Source organism: Tamandua tetradactyla, chromosome 2 (genome assembly GCF_023851605.1).
Source record: "Tamandua tetradactyla isolate mTamTet1 chromosome 2, mTamTet1.pri, whole genome shotgun sequence".
NCBI lineage: Eukaryota > Metazoa > Chordata > Mammalia > Pilosa > Myrmecophagidae > Tamandua > Tamandua tetradactyla.
The window spans coordinates 40,426,761-40,445,262 of NC_135328.1; the positions used below are offsets into that span (position 1 = coordinate 40,426,761).

The 18,502-nt window shown below is 45.3% G+C and overlaps 1 protein-coding gene and 1 non-coding gene across 3 annotated transcripts in view; one reads left to right on the forward strand and one right to left on the reverse strand.

Annotated features, from left to right (window-relative positions):
- ASTN2 (astrotactin 2) overlaps positions 1-18,502 on the forward strand; it is a 903,825-nt gene that overhangs the window by 174,321 nt on the left and 711,002 nt on the right. For both annotated transcript variants that reach the window (XM_077143577.1, XM_077143583.1), the window contains exon 3: positions 4,147-4,531. In XM_077143577.1, coding sequence (XP_076999692.1) covers positions 4,147-4,531 — 385 coding nt within the window. The remainder of the gene's footprint in view (positions 1-4,146; positions 4,532-18,502) is intronic.
- On the reverse strand, positions 13,473-13,544 carry TRNAE-CUC (transfer RNA glutamic acid (anticodon CUC)). The gene has a single exon. It is a non-coding gene; the product is annotated as a tRNA-Glu (tRNA).

The following is an 18,502-nucleotide window of genomic DNA, read 5'->3' on the forward strand; positions in this document are numbered from 1 at the left end:
CATGAGATGTATCCAAAGTATACCTGACTCCTCAGACAGTACCACTAGCCATGGGCTACACTATTCAGTGTATTGCTAAGTCCAATTTACAGATGAATCAACTGAGGCTCCAAAGGGGCTGTGGGCAGCCCAAGGCCATGGAGTGACTAAACTTGAATCCAGAGCCTTTTTCCTGCATGCCCTGAGATTGTATCCAATTTCCCATACTTCACTAGGTTTTTAGGGTCTGGGAAGGATAGGCTGGTAAGAGAGGTGCTTGTGACATTGCACAGGCTTCTAATATTCTTGGGTGAGGCCTGCTGAGGCCCTCCAGGAGCCCAGTTTGTCACTCTGTTTCTGTACGTTCGTGGCACAAGCCTCTGATGCTAGGACTCTCCTTTGGTCAAGTTCTGATAATAATACAATGATCTGCTACAGAAGCTACATGCGTGGTCAGGGGTTCAAAAAAGGCTGATGTGAGCTGAGTTCAGGGCAGGTTTGGGAGTGAGGACAGGGAGCCTGTGCCCCAACAGGAGGGCCAGAGCCACTGGCCTGGCTCATATCAGATGGTAAAGCTGGGGACCATGCATTCAGTGGATTGTTGAGCTAAAAGGACCCTCATACTCTGACAAAGCAGTGTTGGTTCCCTCTGCCACCTCTTTCTGGATGTTTCCTTATGCTGAGAAATCTGAACCTGGAATTACCTAGGTAATTTTGATGAGGTAGAAAGGAGAATGGGGAAGAGCTAATTAGGATTTTGATGTTGCTTCCCTATCCCAAGCATGGCTTTGAAGTCATGTTGAAATCAGTCTGAATCACAGCAACCCAACCTTGGGTACAGCTCCTGTCTCTTCCTCAGTTTCCTTACTTAACATGGGACAATGATGCCTAACATGCACGGCTGTAAAGGCAAATAGGATAAAGCATATATAAAGTGTCTTGTCCTGATTGAGAAGTATTTAGGGACCAAAACAAGTTTTGCAGAATAGGCTTTTAGGAGCAGAAGGCCAAGTCATTCATTCATTCTTTCTTTTATTCAGCTATTCAACATTTAATGTGCAGTTGCTGAATGCTATTGACAACAATAACAGCTAACAATTTGTGAGCAGTTACCCTGTGCCTCACACTGTTGTAAGCATTTTACAGGCATCATGTTTAGCCTTCATGTCATGTCACTGATTAGGTGACACTGTGCATATTACCCTTATTTAACCAATGAGAAAACTGAGGTTCTGAAAGGTAAAGTGACCTGGTCAAGGTCACACAGCCTCTAAGTAGTGATCCCTGAACTAAAATCAGTTTGTTTTGACACCAGCTCTTAGCTACTATGCCAGATACTCCTGGAAGACTCTGGCTGCAAAGAATGGTGCTCCCCACCTTCTAAGAGCTTCCAGTGTGGATTTATGGGCAAATCAGTGCAATCCAGGACTGCAGGCTATACGGGAAGGCTTGTTGAGAGATGGTGGGGGCAGAGAGGGGCAGTGGTTGCAGGTGGATGGAATTGTAAGACCTCATCTTTTTCAGGCCAGCACTGGATCTGGGATCTGACCATGAGGTCAAACCAACATAATTGGGTTGACAGAGATTGTCAGGGGCTGAAAGGCTCAGGAACCAGGCAAGACCAGACCTTTGCAGAGAATGAAGGTTATCAAATAGAGAGTTAAGTCAGACAAGGAAATTTCCCCAAGTGCAAAAATGGACCAGAATTAAAGGTGTTTCTGAAGATGTAGTTTGAAGAGGGGTTCATTTCATCCTGAATTTGAAAATAATGGATTCCTTGTCTTCCTGTGCCATGAACATCCCTGTCCCCCTTTCTCTTTCCCTTCCTTTGGTTAGTGAGAATGGTTATACTATTATGGAATAATCAATACTTGTGGAATGAAGAGGGGTTAAATCATGTCTCTATCAGTTCCTGGTACTTTATACCCAGGATTAAGTCCTGACTATGTGACTTCAAGCATGCTACTTAACTTCTCTGAGCTACCTTTCCCTCCTTTATAGAACAGTAATTATAATTCCTATCACTTAGGATTGTTTTGAAGATTAAATAAAACAGCATTGAGAAAAAGGGGCAGAGAGAGGGCCTGCTGCTGTGTTTGTTAAATGACAGTGTTCTTCCTTTCCCTTTCCTCTTTCTCCCCTCTCCTGTCCTCTTCTCTTTCCTCTCATCTTTCTTCATTACCTCCCTCTGTCTCCTTCCTTTCTTATTTCTGATGCATAAATAAATAAATAAACAATAAAAGTAATACCGTGTCAGAAATGATTTAAAACCACAGATTATGCTCTGTGGAGGGAAAAAGGATCTATTGCTGTTCTAGGGCTTAGACAACAAACAATTATACCTACACATATGCATGTTTTAAATATATTTATAGAGTATATACATGCATATATCTATACATAAATGCACACAGCTGTAGCTCTGTTTGGTTTGTGGGCTTGTTTTTTAACTTCTGACATCCAGAAAAACCTTCTCGGGGACCCCACAGTAGCTTACTGCCAAAGTCAAAGCTGGGCTCTGGCCCTGGCTCCAGTTTTCTCAGCCATCCCTGGCACCTTCAGAGCTCACCCCAGCTCCCTGGGTGGAGGTGATGTGTTCCAGGTTAGTGAGCTGACAACCTTGCAATCAGAACATGGTAGTTTTCCAGCATCAGTGTATTCAGGAGGAAAGCTGAGCCATTTTAGTTAATGTGGTTCTTCTTGAACTAAACAGGTATCTTTAGCAGCAGTCATTTCCCCAGCCCCCTTTCCCCCACCAAGATGCTGGATTTAGGGTATACATCTGTCTGCTTCGCTCGATGCTATACAAATAATTTTCATCAGAAATTATCCTTGCCTTTAGAGAGAATATAGTCAAAGAAAAGTAATCAACACACAGGTGTAGTAGAAAGAAGACAGGCATTATAGCAACAACAAAAAAAACCAAAAACAGAAACAACACAGACAAGTAAAAAGCCAGGCTCAGGGCTTGCTCTGCTTCTAACCATCTGAGTTTCCAAGTCACTTGGTTTCTCTGACTCTCAGTGCTATTCATTCTGCACAGAGGGTGCCCCTTCAGGGATTACACAGCAGGGACCCGGCAGCGAGGCTTCCAGTTTCCCGAAGGTGAAGCACTACAGGAAGCGAAGCAAAGCAGGCCCTTCCCACCTTCAGGGATTACACAGCAGGGGCCTGCATTTGTTCATCGGAGATGTTTCTGAGCACAGAGCGAATATGGAGGGGACCACGAGGAGGCAACCTTTCAGCTCAAGCCTTTGCCAAATGCTGTGGGGAATGCACACGTGCTTGGCCAAGTAGCCCCTACCCTCAGGCAACTCACAGACTAGATTTCATGAATCATGTAAGATTGTTTATAAACCCTTTAGCCTATTTCACATAACAAACAGTTATTCTTAAGTAGGCAGACACAATAAAATATTTATAAGTTGGATTTATTAAAAGATAAACTCCAGTTCACCTAAATTCCTCATTAAGGTAACCTTGGAAAGGTGCCTTTTTCATTCACTCATTCAAGAAATATTTATTAAGTACCTACCTTGTCCCAGGTCCTTCGCTAGGATGCCATGAATAAAAGACTGGAGTTTCTGATAATGAAGAAAACACAGACTGTGCAGAAATTATGTTCGATTCATTAATGTCTAATATTTGCAGCAGGATAGAAGAGAAGCTATCTTGTGTCTTGAGCTCTCAGGGAATTTACTCTAGAAATGAGGAAATGTGGCAGAGAGAGCATGAGTATCTTGCCTGGGGTAACACAGCTGGTGGGAGGCAATGTCAGGTTTCTCTCTTCATTGTGTGACCCACAGCCATGTGGCTCTTCTCAGCGCTTAGCAGTCTGGACTGTTTCCTTAAGTCCATCATCTCATTTACTCTTCATGGCCCTCTCGTGAAGAAAGAAGGGCAGGGATTCTTATTCCATCCTTCTACATGTGAAAGGAGAGGCCCAGAGATGTCAAGCCGTTTGCCCAAGGTCACACAGTTTGTGGGTGGGAAAGCCAGGTTTGGAAACCATATCTGTCTGACTTCGAAGTCAGAGTTGATAGATCCCGAGGCTCTTGCCTTGTCAAACGCAGGGATCCGGGCTGAGTGTGACTGTCAAGAGAAGACCCCTGGGACCCTAGCCCAGGGAGCAAATATCATTGGCTTTTATCTTCCCTCCCCCTCCAGGGCGGCCTCATCGCGCTCTTGCTGCTCCTGCTTGTGTTCACGGTGGCCCTGTATGCGCAGAGGCGCTGGCAGAAGCGTCGCCGCATCCCCCAGAAGAGCGCCAGCACGGAAGCCACTCACGAGATCCACTACATCCCCTCGGTGCTGCTGGGGCCCCAGGCCCGCGAGAGCTTCCGCGCCTCCCGGCTGCAGGCGCACAGCTCCGTCATCGGCGTGCCCATCCGCGAGACCCCCATCCTGGACGACTACGACTACGACGAGGACGACGAGCCGCCGCGGCGCACCAACCACGGCTCCCGGCACGACGAGTTGGGCTCCCATGTGGCCCACACCCTGGACAGCCTGGGCCGGCCGGGCGAAGAGAAGGTGGACTTCGAGAAGAAAGGTGAGTTCCCTGTGGCCTTCCCCCTCCCTGGGGGCGTGCAGGGGAGCTGGGGTGGGGGTGGGTCGGAAACAAGGGCCGCGTCTCCTGGGCTAAGCCATTTTGGACTTAGGGCCAGCCTCTTTGTTGGGCTATGAGTCCGTCTTCTCCCAGTGGGAGGGAAAAGTAAAAAAGAGTGTCATCGTTCCTAGAACTGGCGCTGTGAGGGGCCTCAGAGGGTATGCAGTCTAGCCCCTCGCCAGGATTTCTCGATGGCCTCCCTTGATGGGGTTCTCACTGCTCAGGAGAGAGTCCGTTCCTTTTCCGGACACTTCTGCCCACTGCCCACCCACCCGGTGCGTACACGCGGCCTTGGCCAAGCCAAGCTGCAGGTGGAGAGCCGCCGCCATCTCCGGTGTGGGGAAGGAGGTGGGAGAAGCAGGGTCAATTCCAATAATCTCCTCTTCTTCCTGTCCTTCCCTCCTCCTTCCCTCTCTTCATTCTTCCTTCCCTCCTTTCTTTCATTCCTTCCTTCTTTCCTTTCTTTCTTCCATAAACTGGTAGACAATGCATTGTGATGATAAAGAGCCTGCACTGGGGAAGCAAAGACTTATTTACTAACTCTGTATCTACACTATTTACTAACTCTGTCACTTTGGGTAAGTCACACCCTCCTCTCCCTTCAGAGGGACATCGTACTACCCTCCTGCCTCACAGTATTGTTGGGAGTTGTGAACGAGGTACTGTGTGAAATACCTGGTACTCAGTAAACATCCGGAACCATCCGCATGACGCAACACCACCATATGGTGTTGGTGTAGTTGTTTCTGTAATTTACGCCATTGCTCTTCACAGTCGGACACTGTGCCCCCACCATACTAGACCCCAGGGTAAAGGTGAGGAAGGTACATGCCCTGCCCTTAACACACTCACAAGTCATCTTACTAGGAATTAAAGGGGTGGGAGGTGGAAGTTAGCAAAGAGAAGCTTATAGAGAGTCCTGGCTTTCCTTCCATGTCCCCCAGCAAGGATGTGGCTAAGGCTAGGGAGGAGCACAGATATCTGATGCCAAGCTCCAGTCTCCTGGCCAGAAAGAAGCTGCTCTTGCTTGAGGAAGCTGCCTCACTTGGAAGGGGTCCCTGGTACCTTGGTGAACTGGCCTGCTGTGTTGGGGATTGGGCCTTCCAGCTGCTGTGCTTCTTTAGGGCACACAGTCTTGCCATTTTAGATTCTGTACATTTCTGCTGCCTGCACTGAGCCTCTGAGTTACTTATGGCTGATGGGTAGATACCTAACTGTTGCATGACAGAGGTAGCATGGGTGCAGATTTGTGCTGCATCCAAAGGACCCACCAGGCCAACTCCTGAGAAGTAGGGGAAGGTGCTCTTGGATTCTCCCCACCATAGGGTATTCTAGAGCTTGTGTATTTTTAGACCTACCCGCCATGTTGGTCTAGAGATGATACTGCTCCATGTGCCTGCCTTGCAAGCAGAGCTCGGTTCAAATGATCAACAAAGCCAGGTCCTTCTTTTCTGAAATCTCAACACTGGTGTTAAAGAGCATGAAACAGAAGTGGTCCAAAAAGCATGAGTGATGGGTACATGAAAAATATGACACAGTCCTTCTGAGGACAGGTGGAGGCAGGAGGAGGCAGGCTTGAATCCCACTCCTCGGTTTGCTGGCTGTGTGACCTTGGGCAAATCTCTTAGTCACCCTGCTTATCCATTTCTTCATCTCACATGTTTTCATCTAACCAAAGTGATTTTTTTAAGCTTCCCTAAGTGGGATTTAAAACAATCAAAGTGATTTTTTTTTTTTTAAACATGGGCAGGCACCGGAAATCGAACCCGGGTCCTCTGGCATGGCAGGCAAGCATTCTTGCTTGCTGAGCCACCGTGGCCCGCCCCAAAGTGAAATTTTAAATGAAATAAAAGAAACTTAGATCCAGACACCCTTAGATCCAGTAAGGAAGAAATCCAGGTGGCTTAGTTTCCTAGGGCCACTCTAGCAAGTGACCACAAACTGGGTGGCTTAAAACAAATCTATTCTCTCACAGTTTTGGATACTAGAAGTCTTAAACCAAGGTGTCATCAGGGCCCAGGTCTCTCTGATAGCTCTAGGGAAGAACCCTTCCTTGCCTGTTCCTAGCTTCTGGTGGTGGCTGGCAGCCCTTGGCTTCCATGGCTTGTAGCTGCATCATTCTCATCTCTGTCTCCACTTTCACATGGCCTTCTCCCTGTACGTCTCGTCTCTGCGTCTGTCTCTTCTCGTACTTCCACCAGTTCCAGTGAATTAAGGGCCCACTCTACTCCAGGATGACCTCTTCTTAACTCATTAGGTCTGCAGTGACTCTGTTTCCAAATACGGTTACATTTCTCAGGCACTGGGGATTAGAATGTCAACATTTCTTCTGGTGGCACACGATTCAATCTCTAACACTGGGCAAGGACCGAGTAGAGGGCACACTTCTGATTCGAGGCAGGATCCCGCTTGCTCTAACCATGCTTTGGTGGGTTTTGGGGCTGGTGCCATGGCGTTACAGTCCTGAGAATCTCGTCCTCCATGCCTGGACAGAGGGGGAATGATCCTTCTGGCAGATCGCAGCAGATGGAACAGCAGCAGCTGAGACCAGAGCTTAGATCAGCGTGTTCTGTTGGCTCAGGTGGCCCTTGGGGAAAGAGCCATGAGTTTCCCTCTTGTATGGCGCTCTCTGGGCACAGCCATGCGTTGTGTCAGGAGTGGGCAGGTGTTCAGAGTCTGGACAGTCCACAAATAAGTAATCCCACAGTCCTTTGAAATTATATTGCCAAAGATTAATTCCACTTGTGCATTTCATACTTAGAATTTGCCTATGAATTCAAGCTATTTATCCCACTGGAGCTTTACCAGTCAGCATTTCAATTTAGACTTGCAAATAATATAGAGAATGTCTGCTCTACAGACATATAGAGAAAAAGTTGTATTGCAAAGTGGCTACTTTTTAGGGTCAAAGCATTAGGCTGAGCAGGACTGACAATCAACTGATATACTCTAGTGTGGACCTAACCTTTGTTGGATAGTGGAGGATTAGTGAGTGAGTAGCTCCCTACTCTGACCTCCCTATTACCCCCCACTGCCTGGCAGTTCCAACCCCTCTCTAAGGACCCTCCTGAACTCCCACCATCCAGCAGCTGGGGGGCTTTAAGATGCCACCCCAGTACTGCGGCACCTACTTGTTGCCTGTGTCCTAGAAATTGTCAGACGTTTTGAATATCACCTCTAATTTCACCTTAGCAAGATGCTGAGAACTTAATTATGTCAATATGTGAATACTCAGCACTCTGCTTTGTACATATAGAAATTCGATACATTTTAATTCCTATTCCCCTTATCACCTTCTAAATTTTAGGTGTCCTTTCCTAAATATTATGCTTGGAAACTTAAAAAAATTAAAATAACAAGTTTATCGCCTTTTTTGAGGAATGGAGGGGATAACTAAATGGATGTTGGGCTTTCTTAATTTTGTTTTATTATTAGGTAAAACAAAGTGCATGCTCTTTGTAACAGATGGAAGAATAAGAGGGAGAGAGAGTAGGGGAGGGAGGAAGCATGGAAAGAGGGGGAGGGGAGGGGGAGGGGGGGGGAAGGGAGAGGGAGAGTCGGGGAAGAAGGAAGGAGACTCAAGTGTAAAAAGCAATAGCTAAAAGTTCTACCCACCTCTCTATCCTATTCCCACTAATAGGACTTAAAGGTAATAATGAGTAGCAGTTTGATTAAGATTCTTCTAGCCTTTTTCCAGTGTACATATAACTTATACATATGAGTATTTGCATACAGTTATACACAAATGTGGCCATCTTTCTGCATTACAATTGTTTATTTTTAATAAACAATTTATCTAAAGTATCTTTCCATGTCAGCCATACATCTCTACCTTATTTTGGGGGAAGGCTGTATATATCCTACAATGTAAACATGCCAGATCTCACTTAACCACCCTCTCTTGTTGGCCATTATCTCAATTTTTTTCCCTTTCAAGCAATACTTCCATGAACACCCTTGTACATATATTCTTGAAAAGTGTGAGAATACTTCTTTAGGACAAATAGATACACAAAAGCAGAATCACTGTGTCATATCAAAGGGTGGATCCATTTGTAAGTTTGATAAGAATTTCCATAATCATTCATTTTTGAAATGTATTGTACACCCTCCCGGGAGGCTGCATACATTCTCCAGCACAGCTTCACATGCACAACCCACTGCCCCATCACAGTGATTATTTTTGTATTACGGACCCTTCCGGTCTTTACCCTTACAGTTGCCGTCATGTTATATGTGCAGTTTTCTCTTCCGATTTTTTTTCTAATTGACATTGCTCCAAATGTCTTTCTTGGTCAGGTCTGTCTTCACAGTTATCCTGCCTGTGACACTTTGGGTGAAGTGGTGCCCATTACAAACTTTCTCTGTACCCTTCTGTCAGCTCAGGACCTAGGGTGTGGGAGGAAAGAGAAATGGCATCAAATACCAGCAATGGTCCGTGGTGGTAGATGGGGAGGGGTCGTGACCTCTAACCTGGGGCCAGGAGGCTGAACCTGGGTGTCACTAGCTGCATGCAGAGCAGGGAGCCTCCAGACCGAGTGGAGGCCCGCCAGAGCTCGGCTCCTATTCCGTAGATGATGTAATCTAGTCAATTATAATCAACCCTGAATGGAAGGGAGTAGAAGGGTCGGCCAGGAAACCAGTGTCGCTGCTGCTAACAGCTGAAGCCTCCTTAGATCTTAGCCAGGTACAGTTCTGAGCACTTTCCATGAATTATGCCGTTTAAACTCAGCCCTGGAAGGAAAGTAGTAGCAGGGTCTCCAGTCTACAGAATAGGAGACTGAAGCAAAGAGAGTTTAAGTAATATGCCCAAAATCACACTGCTGGAAAGTAGCTGGGTCAAGTTTACACTCTGCACCAGAGCTTTAGTGGTGAGGGGCTGAGTTGGAATTTGAACACACTGCAGGGTCTGAGGTTCATAATCCTTAAAAAGGCCTGAGTTCTTGAAATTTCAGGAATGACAAAAACATAGTGACCATGGCCTTCTTTCACTCATATATCTGGGAAGAAAAACTGGGTAATTTGCATCTGTTTTCTGAGCCTCTAATTTGGCAGTAAGGGACTTACCATCAGGGAGATTCCCAATTTCTTTAGAGTATTTTGATTAGTCCCCAGGCATCCAGGGAACTCATGTTTAGTGTCAATAGAGCACTTTAGGGTGGCAGAAAACTGAGAAGCTGTTTATTAACTCATCCTTCTGATACTTCCTGTGAATGTCAGCCTTGGGCGGCACTTTATGAAGTTTCAGATCACATTCATAGTTAACACTTCATGCAGTGCTTTTAGGGTGGCATTCCAGCTTCTTTGCACACAGGCTGTAGCCTAAGTTTCTAGCTGCCTCAACTTCACCCCTGCCCTCCCACCTGTGTCAATGCATCCCCTCTCCAAGCCTCATCTGACATCGCCACAAACACCTGATCCTCACAGACCTCCTTATTGGTCTTTGTTGTTCTTCCTGATTCCCTGCTCACCCTCTCATTCTCTTCGCAGCACCAACTCACAGCAGTCCTATGCTCAGAGCTATCTTATAGTCCCCACTGCACTTTGAGTAAATCTTCATTCCTTGCCATGGTCTACAAGTTTCTACATGATCTGATGTATCTCCCCCAACCTCATCTCATTGCACTTAACCTTCAACCTCTTTGCTCCAGCCTGTTCTTCAAACTTGTTCTTCAAATCACAGGTCCTTTGCATATGCCATCATTCCCTTGCCTGGAAGACACCAGCCCCTTTCCTTCCCCAATCTGTCATGATCAGCTGACTTCTTCTTGTCTCGACTTCATTGGACAAAGCTTTTCTCTACGTGGACACTTCTTTTCTGGTTTCACTCATTTTTCCTATTTGCTTATGTAATAGTTTTTTTTTTTTACTTATTAAGCAGTTAAATTTCCTATTAGACTGAGACTTCTATAAGATTGGGTACCAGCTCTGCTTGGTTCACTTAGTGCTTAATAGAGTAGTTCCTGGCACCTAAGAGGTTCTCAATAAATGTGTGTTGGAGGAGTAGATGAAGAAATGGGTGAGGGAATGAATGGATAGATGGTTATGTTAGTACTTTCCCAGAGGCTCTGTGGTCAGTCCGTTGGTGTCATTTACCCAACCCTCCGGCCCACTGCTCCCATCATCTTCCTGCTTTTCTCTCTCCTGAAACTACTCAACCTGCCCTGCCAAAGGACACCTCATACCTCCTCCGTCTTCTTTTCTTAGGTCACATCCCCCTCTAAATTAAAAGAAAAACCCTTCACTTTGCTCCCTCTCTGGGAAAAGCTACCCATCCTTTAGCTGCAGTTTTTCACCTCCCACTTTCCAGCAGTCTTGTAGCTGCAGATGGGAGTTCTCGGAGCGCGTGGGGAAACTCCCTTACTAACCTCAGCTCATGTTTTGACAGCGCCTTAGTTTTTCAACCTTGAGCGTGCTTCTAGTGCTGCCTTAGAGCAGGAGGAGGGCAGAGTGGGAAGAGCTGCTTTAACCACAGCAGGGCTGCTTCACACTGGTTCACATATTGGAGTTCCACATGGGAATTTTTTGAAAGATAGGTTATCCACCTTAGAAAGAAAAAGATTTGGGTATCGCCTCCTGATCCCAGACTCCCCTCCTCTTGTTCGTAAGGGTTTGTGAATGCTGCATTTCATGACATCCTTTTCTAAACCCTGCTCGGTGCTCGCTGAGCCTCTCCTGTACCAGGAGGTGGTCAGCTGCCCCCACAGGCATGGCCCTCCAAATAGGAGCTGTGCTGACATTTAGTCCCTGCATCATCCCTTTGGATATACCTCTAGGTCACTGCTCATTCACACATTTCATTTAACAGATGTTTACAGAGCACCTACTACGTATCAGACACTGTTTATTGGAGAAGGTGGCAAGATGAAATGAATGTCCTTTCCTAGAAGTTCATCATCTTGAGAGGTATAAAATAGCAATGGCCTCTTTATTTTATATAGCCCGTTAACATTTATAGAATGGCTTCATAAACATTATGTGATAAACTCTGTGTGTTATCATACCCCTTTGACAGAAAAGGGCTCAAAGAAATTGTCTCACCCATGTCACAGTGAGTTTGGTGGTGGACTCAGCGTAAGCCCACAGACATCCCTAGGTTCATGTTCTTAGTTTGCTGTGCCACATTGTATTTACCCCTGCAGCATCCTGAGTATCAGCTAGTAAGCAGCTGGTGCTGTCTGCATTGCCTACTTCTAACTTGCTCCTCTTTGGAGCTAAGTAGCCATTTGTCAAGAGTGATGTAGCAGGATTTGAGATTTAGATACAATTTAAGTAATCCCTTCAAATTCTCTGATTGTAAAATTTGAGCTTCCTCTACTTCCTTTTTGTTTTTTTGTTTTTTTTTTCCTAGGACTTCTTAGAAACCAAAGGAGGTAAGATTTGTGTTTGAAAATAGGGTTCCTAGAGCTAGCCAGCCTTGGAGGTATTCAGAGTTGGAAGTTTTTTCTTTTCTTTTTTTCCTTTTCTATTCTCCCTAACTGAAGGAGCAACGCCACTTGTAGAACTGTAAGTGTTCACTTTTGCTCCAACTAATTATACCAGGAGGTAGCGTTAACAAGGCCAGGCAAGTCCAGACCCTGACTCTGCTGCAGAGCTTCTTCCTTTGATTTCTTAGCCCCTCCCCTCCTCCTGGACAATGTGTCTAAATGCCTAGCCTTGGGCGAAGCAGGAGGGAGCAGTGCCTCCATCAGACAGGAGCTTGGCATCCCCAGACAGCCATCCTCCGAGCTGTCTCCACTCCCTCTCTAAAATAAGATATAGACAGAGATTTGTCATAGAATCACAAACAGGAATGTCACCAAAGCTGTCACCAGAGCCCCTTAAAATGTCACTTCCCGGCATTAATTGCCATGATAGCAAAACAAATGGGCCTTCTCTGAACATGTGCTCTTCCCCTTCTCCCTCATGGCCCTCTCCCCATCTCCCTGGCTCCCTTTTCTCCCTACACCCTCGGAGCCCCCACTGCTCTTTTCTTCCGAGGACCCTCGGGCATTCTGACTTGATGAGACTGTGTCCCACTGTGTAATGACAGATGAGGGTGAGGGAGGTTTGATAAATGTCAGGAACTGAAGAGACTGTTCCCTGGTTGATCAGTACTGGAGCAATTTCCCAGCAGGCAGAGGACTCTGTCCCTCCCATCCTGGCTTCCCTTGAAATGGCTGGAAATCACCGAGTGGAGGGACTGTGGCAAAAAGAGGCCAGGCCACCTCGGCCTCGATGTTTCACTTCTGCCACAGGCACCCAGCCTGCCTCTGGCTGTGACTGTCATCTGCCTTCAGATGCATTATCTTGTCATCATTACCCACTTGAGTAATGGGGGCTATGATTGGTCCTTAGTTTTCTAATTATAAAAGTTATGCATGCACATTGTAGAAAACTTAAAAAAATAAAGAAAAGCGTAAAGAAAAAAATTAGCAAGTTTTCAGAATGCCTCATCACAGAGTTGCAGAAACTTCATAGTACTCGTTTCCTATCTTCTTCCCCTCATATTTTTTTCATGTTGAAAGTAAAATCCTGTTTGTTGTTTTAGATCTTGCACTTTTAATTTGATCTTCTACCACCAGCATTTCAACGTGCTTATGACAACTTCATTTATTTACGAATGGTGCTTCCATTTTTCCCCTGCTATTTTGTATTCAAAAGCAGCAAACATTTGGGGGCTTTTTCTTTTTCCTGGCCGTTTTGTGTTATTTCCTCAGGGTATTATCCCAGGTGTGGAATTAATGGGTCAAATGGTCTGAATGTTTTAAAGTTCTTGTTACATGCTTAGCATCCTTGTGTCCGCAAGTCTCAGTAAACACTTGTTGAATAAGGAAGCATCTACTTGTCCATTCATAATTCAAGGAGCTTCAATTAATTCACTTTTTTTTTTGGGGGGGGGTGATGCATGGTCCGGGAATCGAACCCAGGTCTTCTGCATGAGAGGCAGGCATTCTAACCACTGAACCACCCGTGCACCCTTGAGGAGCTTCAATTAAGTGCCTACTATGTATGAGAAACAACTATGTGTGAGAAACTACTATGTGTGGGGCCCTGGGGATAAAGCAGTGAATGAAATATAAACAGACCTCTATTTCTATAGTGCTTCCTAGCTAGTGTGGAAAAACAGTGAACAAATGAACAATAAAGTGTATATTATATCTAACATTGATAATTGCAGTGAGGAGAAATGAAATAAGGAAGGGGAACAAAAAACAGGGAGCTCAAGAAAGACCTCACTATTATGTAACTATGTGACAATATTGTGAATTACTGATTATACATGTAGAATCTTAACATATGATCATATGTTAAGAATGTTTTTGTTAGTTTGTTAAATTTTTTTAAAATTAATTAAAAAAAAAAAAGAAAGACGTCCCTGATTAAGTGACCTTTGAGGAACTATCTGTAGTAGATAAAGAAGTTAGCCGTTTAGGTGTTTGAGGAAAGGGCTTTTTGGGCAGAGGAAAGAACAAATGCAAAGACCCTGTGGTATTATTGTACTTGGAGAGCTCAAGGAATAGGAAGGTGTCACATAATGGAAAGAACGGCTGAATAAATTGGGTCATAGGGACATTGGAAACAAGGTCGTCTAGGGCCTGACAGACAAGGACATTGGCTTTTGTTGTAAAATGGAAAACCATTGGAAAATGGAGGAATTAACTTCTGACAAAAGTGGTCATCAGTTAGGACTAAAATGGGAAGTAGGGTTTTAGACACAAAGTTATTCAAAGGAGAAGGTACTGGGTAGGCTAGAGAGAGTACAGGTTGTACTCTGGAATTTAATGGGTAGAATTCAGCTGCCAGATATGACTTTTTGTTGTGTTTTTTATTTTTTTGCCTACAGAGGATGTTTTAAATTTTTCAATAAGTTTTTAATATTTGTAAATCAGGAAATTTCACATCAAAATCCATGTTTCTGTCTCCCTCAATTATTAGAAGAGCTGGAAACCTGAGGCCCATTTTCTTGCCTGCTGACACTTGGCAGGAGGTGAGTGGTGGCAGCTCCTTTAAGAGGCTGCCTCTCCATTTCCTCCTGGACCCATTTCCTTAACCAAAGTCCTACCTGCCCCTTGCAGGCCCTTGAACACAACTCTTCTCCCTGAAGAAGGAAAATTGAGAGTGTCCTGGGAGTCTGAGCAGTGGAAACAGTGAGCGGTTTACTGTTTTGTTTATCAAGAGTCGGGAGATGTTAGGATTCTAGGAATTTCCAGAAGATGTGGGTACAAGGGCAGGGATGCCATGCCGGTGGCAAAAAAAGGGCACCACTTTCTCTCATCTTCAACATTTTAGTTTTGTGTTTCCAGACAGAGGCAGCAGATCAGAGCCCGAGAGACCTTTGAACCCTTTATCAGCAGAATGGAAAGCAGTTTAGAATCCCTCTTGAATCAGACACACCTGGTCAGGTCTCCGTCTGCAACTTACAGAATATGAACAAGCCACTGACACCTGGGAGACTCTATATCCTCACCTCTAAAGTAGAGATTATATTACTTTTATTGCACAATTCTTGGGAGAATTAAAGGAGATCTTGTATGTGAAGTCCTTAATACCATGCTTTGACTCAGTAAGTAGAAGCTGTTACCGTTTTGTCTAAAAGTCCCAGAGAAGGGAAGGGATTTATCTGAAGTTACACAAGGTACCACTCTGTGTGTGTGGCGGGGTGAGGAGTTATCTAACAGAGACCCTTTCTCTCCAGCCATTCTTCTCTTCTGAAGGGGGCACTATTTTCTGTCCAAATCCTGGATATGGGTGTTTGTCCTGACATATTGTAGGAAATTACTAAACGCATGTAAAATGAATGAATGAATGAGTGAATGAATGAATGAATGAAGAGATGGATCGGTCATTCTCTGGCTGAAAGAGGCTAGTTTGCTCCCTGGAGGGAAGTTGGATAGCAGTTCTCCTGAGTTAGCCAACTGAACCGGCTCTGCCCTTGCCCTCCTCTGAGTACTATCCATGCAGTTGTTTACTTTCCTTACAGCCAGGGACTTTCTTGTCCTTTATCTGCTCCCGTGAGGCACTGCTTAGGAGGTGGGATCCACTATCTGAGGTTATCAGGATGTCTGGTGGACATTGTGTCTCAGGCATGAGAGGGGAGAGAATATCTGGATTAAGAAAGCTGGCCGAGCCCTCGGGGTCACCTCTGAGTCCCCAGGCTCCTGGGGAAAGGGCATCCACCGTTACTCACTTGGGCAGCATGATTAAGAGGCCACCCGACCCCATGCGCACAGATGATCCCCTGGAGGACTCTTTCTTCTCCGAGTTTTAATGCTATGATACTGTTAGCAAATGTTTTACTCTTCTCAGTGTGTATTTCCTCATCTATGGCATGAATACTGAAGATAAAAGCACCCCCATAACTCATCCAGGGCCCCCCTTCTTCGGGGGTTGACATCCCTGGACAGGCAGGAACTTGGCTTCTGAAAGTTCCCCAGCCACCCCATTTCCTGAGCATCCTGCAGTGGCACGTGGAATGACAGGCACTTCCTCCCTTAGCTTAGCTGCTCCATATTGAGTAGAGGACAGCAAAACGGAGAAGCCCACCCCCCATTCCCCTTCATTCTGCACTCCCCCAATACTCTCCATTACACTACGTGGCCCCTGAAGGTGTTAAAGCACATGGGTGACTTCTGAAAACTCTGCATGCTGTGGAAGGGACGAGATGGTCTTAACTGTCCCGAGACCTGGCTCAGAATCTGCCCTGATCTTCTCTGTGATGTGAGATCTTGTCCTGTCACTTCATTTCCCTGAGCCAGTGGTTCTCAAACACGGATGCTTTTGCCCTCTCCCTACTCAGTTACATTTGGCAATGTTTAGTGATATATATATATTTTGTCATTACTTGGGGGAGTACTACTGGCATCTAGTGGGTAGAAGTCAGGGACAATGCTGAACATCCTACATTATACAGGAAAACCCATCAAAGAATCATCCAGCTCAAAATGTCTATGATCCCAAGGCTGAGAAGCCCTTTCCTGAGCCTTCCTTGTTATGTTGGTAAAATGGGGTGATAACTTCTGGTTTCATAAGAACTTGGGGAGAGCCAAACAGTCATAGAAATGGATGCTTGTATAAACTGTAATGTGGTACACAGATATAGGATGGCAGTGTTATTGTTGCATTAAGTCTTTTTATCATCATCATTTATAAGAATATATTTTGAGGAACCCACCTCAGGGCATTTGCATTACTGTTCTCTCTTCCAGATAGCTCTTTTCCCACCTATCTATGTGGTTTCTTCCCCTACACCCACCTGATCTTTCCTCCCTTGTCACTTTATCACTGAGGTCATCCCTGACCAGCCCAGAGAAAAGAGCACAACACACTCAATTCCATGCACATATCACACTTTCTTCTCTCTGTTACCCTGCTGTCTTTGTCTACATAGGCTTTGTCACCTTGACCTAAAATAGTTTTTGTGTATCTGTCTATTGTCTGTCTCCCTCATAGGTATGCGACCTCCGTGATAACAGAGGTTATGTCTGTTTTATTCAACTCGGTATGCTTGGTGTTTAGAACATTGTCTGGCACAGAATAGGCAGCAAACCAATAATTGTTGAATGAACAAATAAATTGAGTAAATGAATCAATGACTGACTGGCATGAAGTGTTTAAATTCAGCTTGTTCAGGTTTCAAAGAACAGGCTGTTTAGTTCAGCTAATGTTATTGTTAGTTGTAATAGGAATAATATTAGCTCCTAGGTATGGGTCAGCCTCTGTGATCAGCACTTAATAAATATCTACATATTTAATCAGTCCCTCTGATTGTTTTCCTTTTTTTCACGTGAGGGAACTGGAGCTGGGGGAGTTTGGGTAACTTGCTCAGGCCAGAATTCCCACCCAGGTCTCTGTGACCCGGACATCCTAGCTCTTCATTGATATCCTATCCTGCCTTTACCATTACGGAACATGGGGCCAGTGAGAATCAGATAACAATCCCAGGCTTCATGGAGAGCCATTGCTCAGGATATGACAAGAATTGGCACGTTATTTCCATTGCAGAAATTCTCCTAAATTCATCGCGTGGTGTTTTTGAGCCTCTTTTGCCTCCTTCTGGAGAATTAAGTACCTCAACAAAAATATGTTCTTAACCTCAGTCCAAGTTCCTGAGGCTGTGAACTCATTTGAACATGGGACACTTGGCAGATGTTTTATCATTTAAGACCTCATTTGTGCATAAAGTCTTCTAAGATGCTATTTAGGTGGGCCCGACCGAATGAAGGCAAGCCTTAATCTCTATTACTGCCACATTGAGAGGAGCCAGAAGCCAGAACTCAGCAGAAATGAGAAGAACAGACACAAGGAGAGAGTGATCACCATGTGACGTGAGGTGGAGAGGCAAGTTAAGGAACCCCAAGGATTGAAGCAAGTGCCCACCAAGATCCTACAGATTTGGGGAGAAAGCATGGTCATGTTGATGCCTTCATTTTAGACTTTTAGGCTCTGAAACTGTAAGACAGTAAATTCCTGTTGTTAAGCCACCCAGCCCGCGGTGTTTGTCATAGTGGCCCTGGCATACTAAGACACTGTGAATGCCCGTGGCTGTTTGTGCCTCAGCTTCTCATTACTAGCTCCTCTCTGTTCCTCAGGAGACTTGCTCTCTCTGTCTCTGACTCTCTTCTCATCTCTCTTTTTCAAATGCCCTGGGAGAGAGTTTGTCATAGTTCAATTGAGTGTCCTAATGTACAGATCCTCACACAGGCCATGCCACTGTCCACAAGCAAATCTGAAGTTGTCGCCACTGCTCAGATTTCAGGCTGTGGTCCCAACACCTTTGCCCAGGGTGGTGGAATCTCAACAAGACGCCCTCATGGCTATAAAGCCTGTGCAGCTCCTTTTCCATAACACAGGCATCTGTGTATCACATCCTGTCCAGAACTGCAGGGAGTCCACCTGCTCAGAGCAGGGTACTATGCCTTGCTTCAAAAGAAC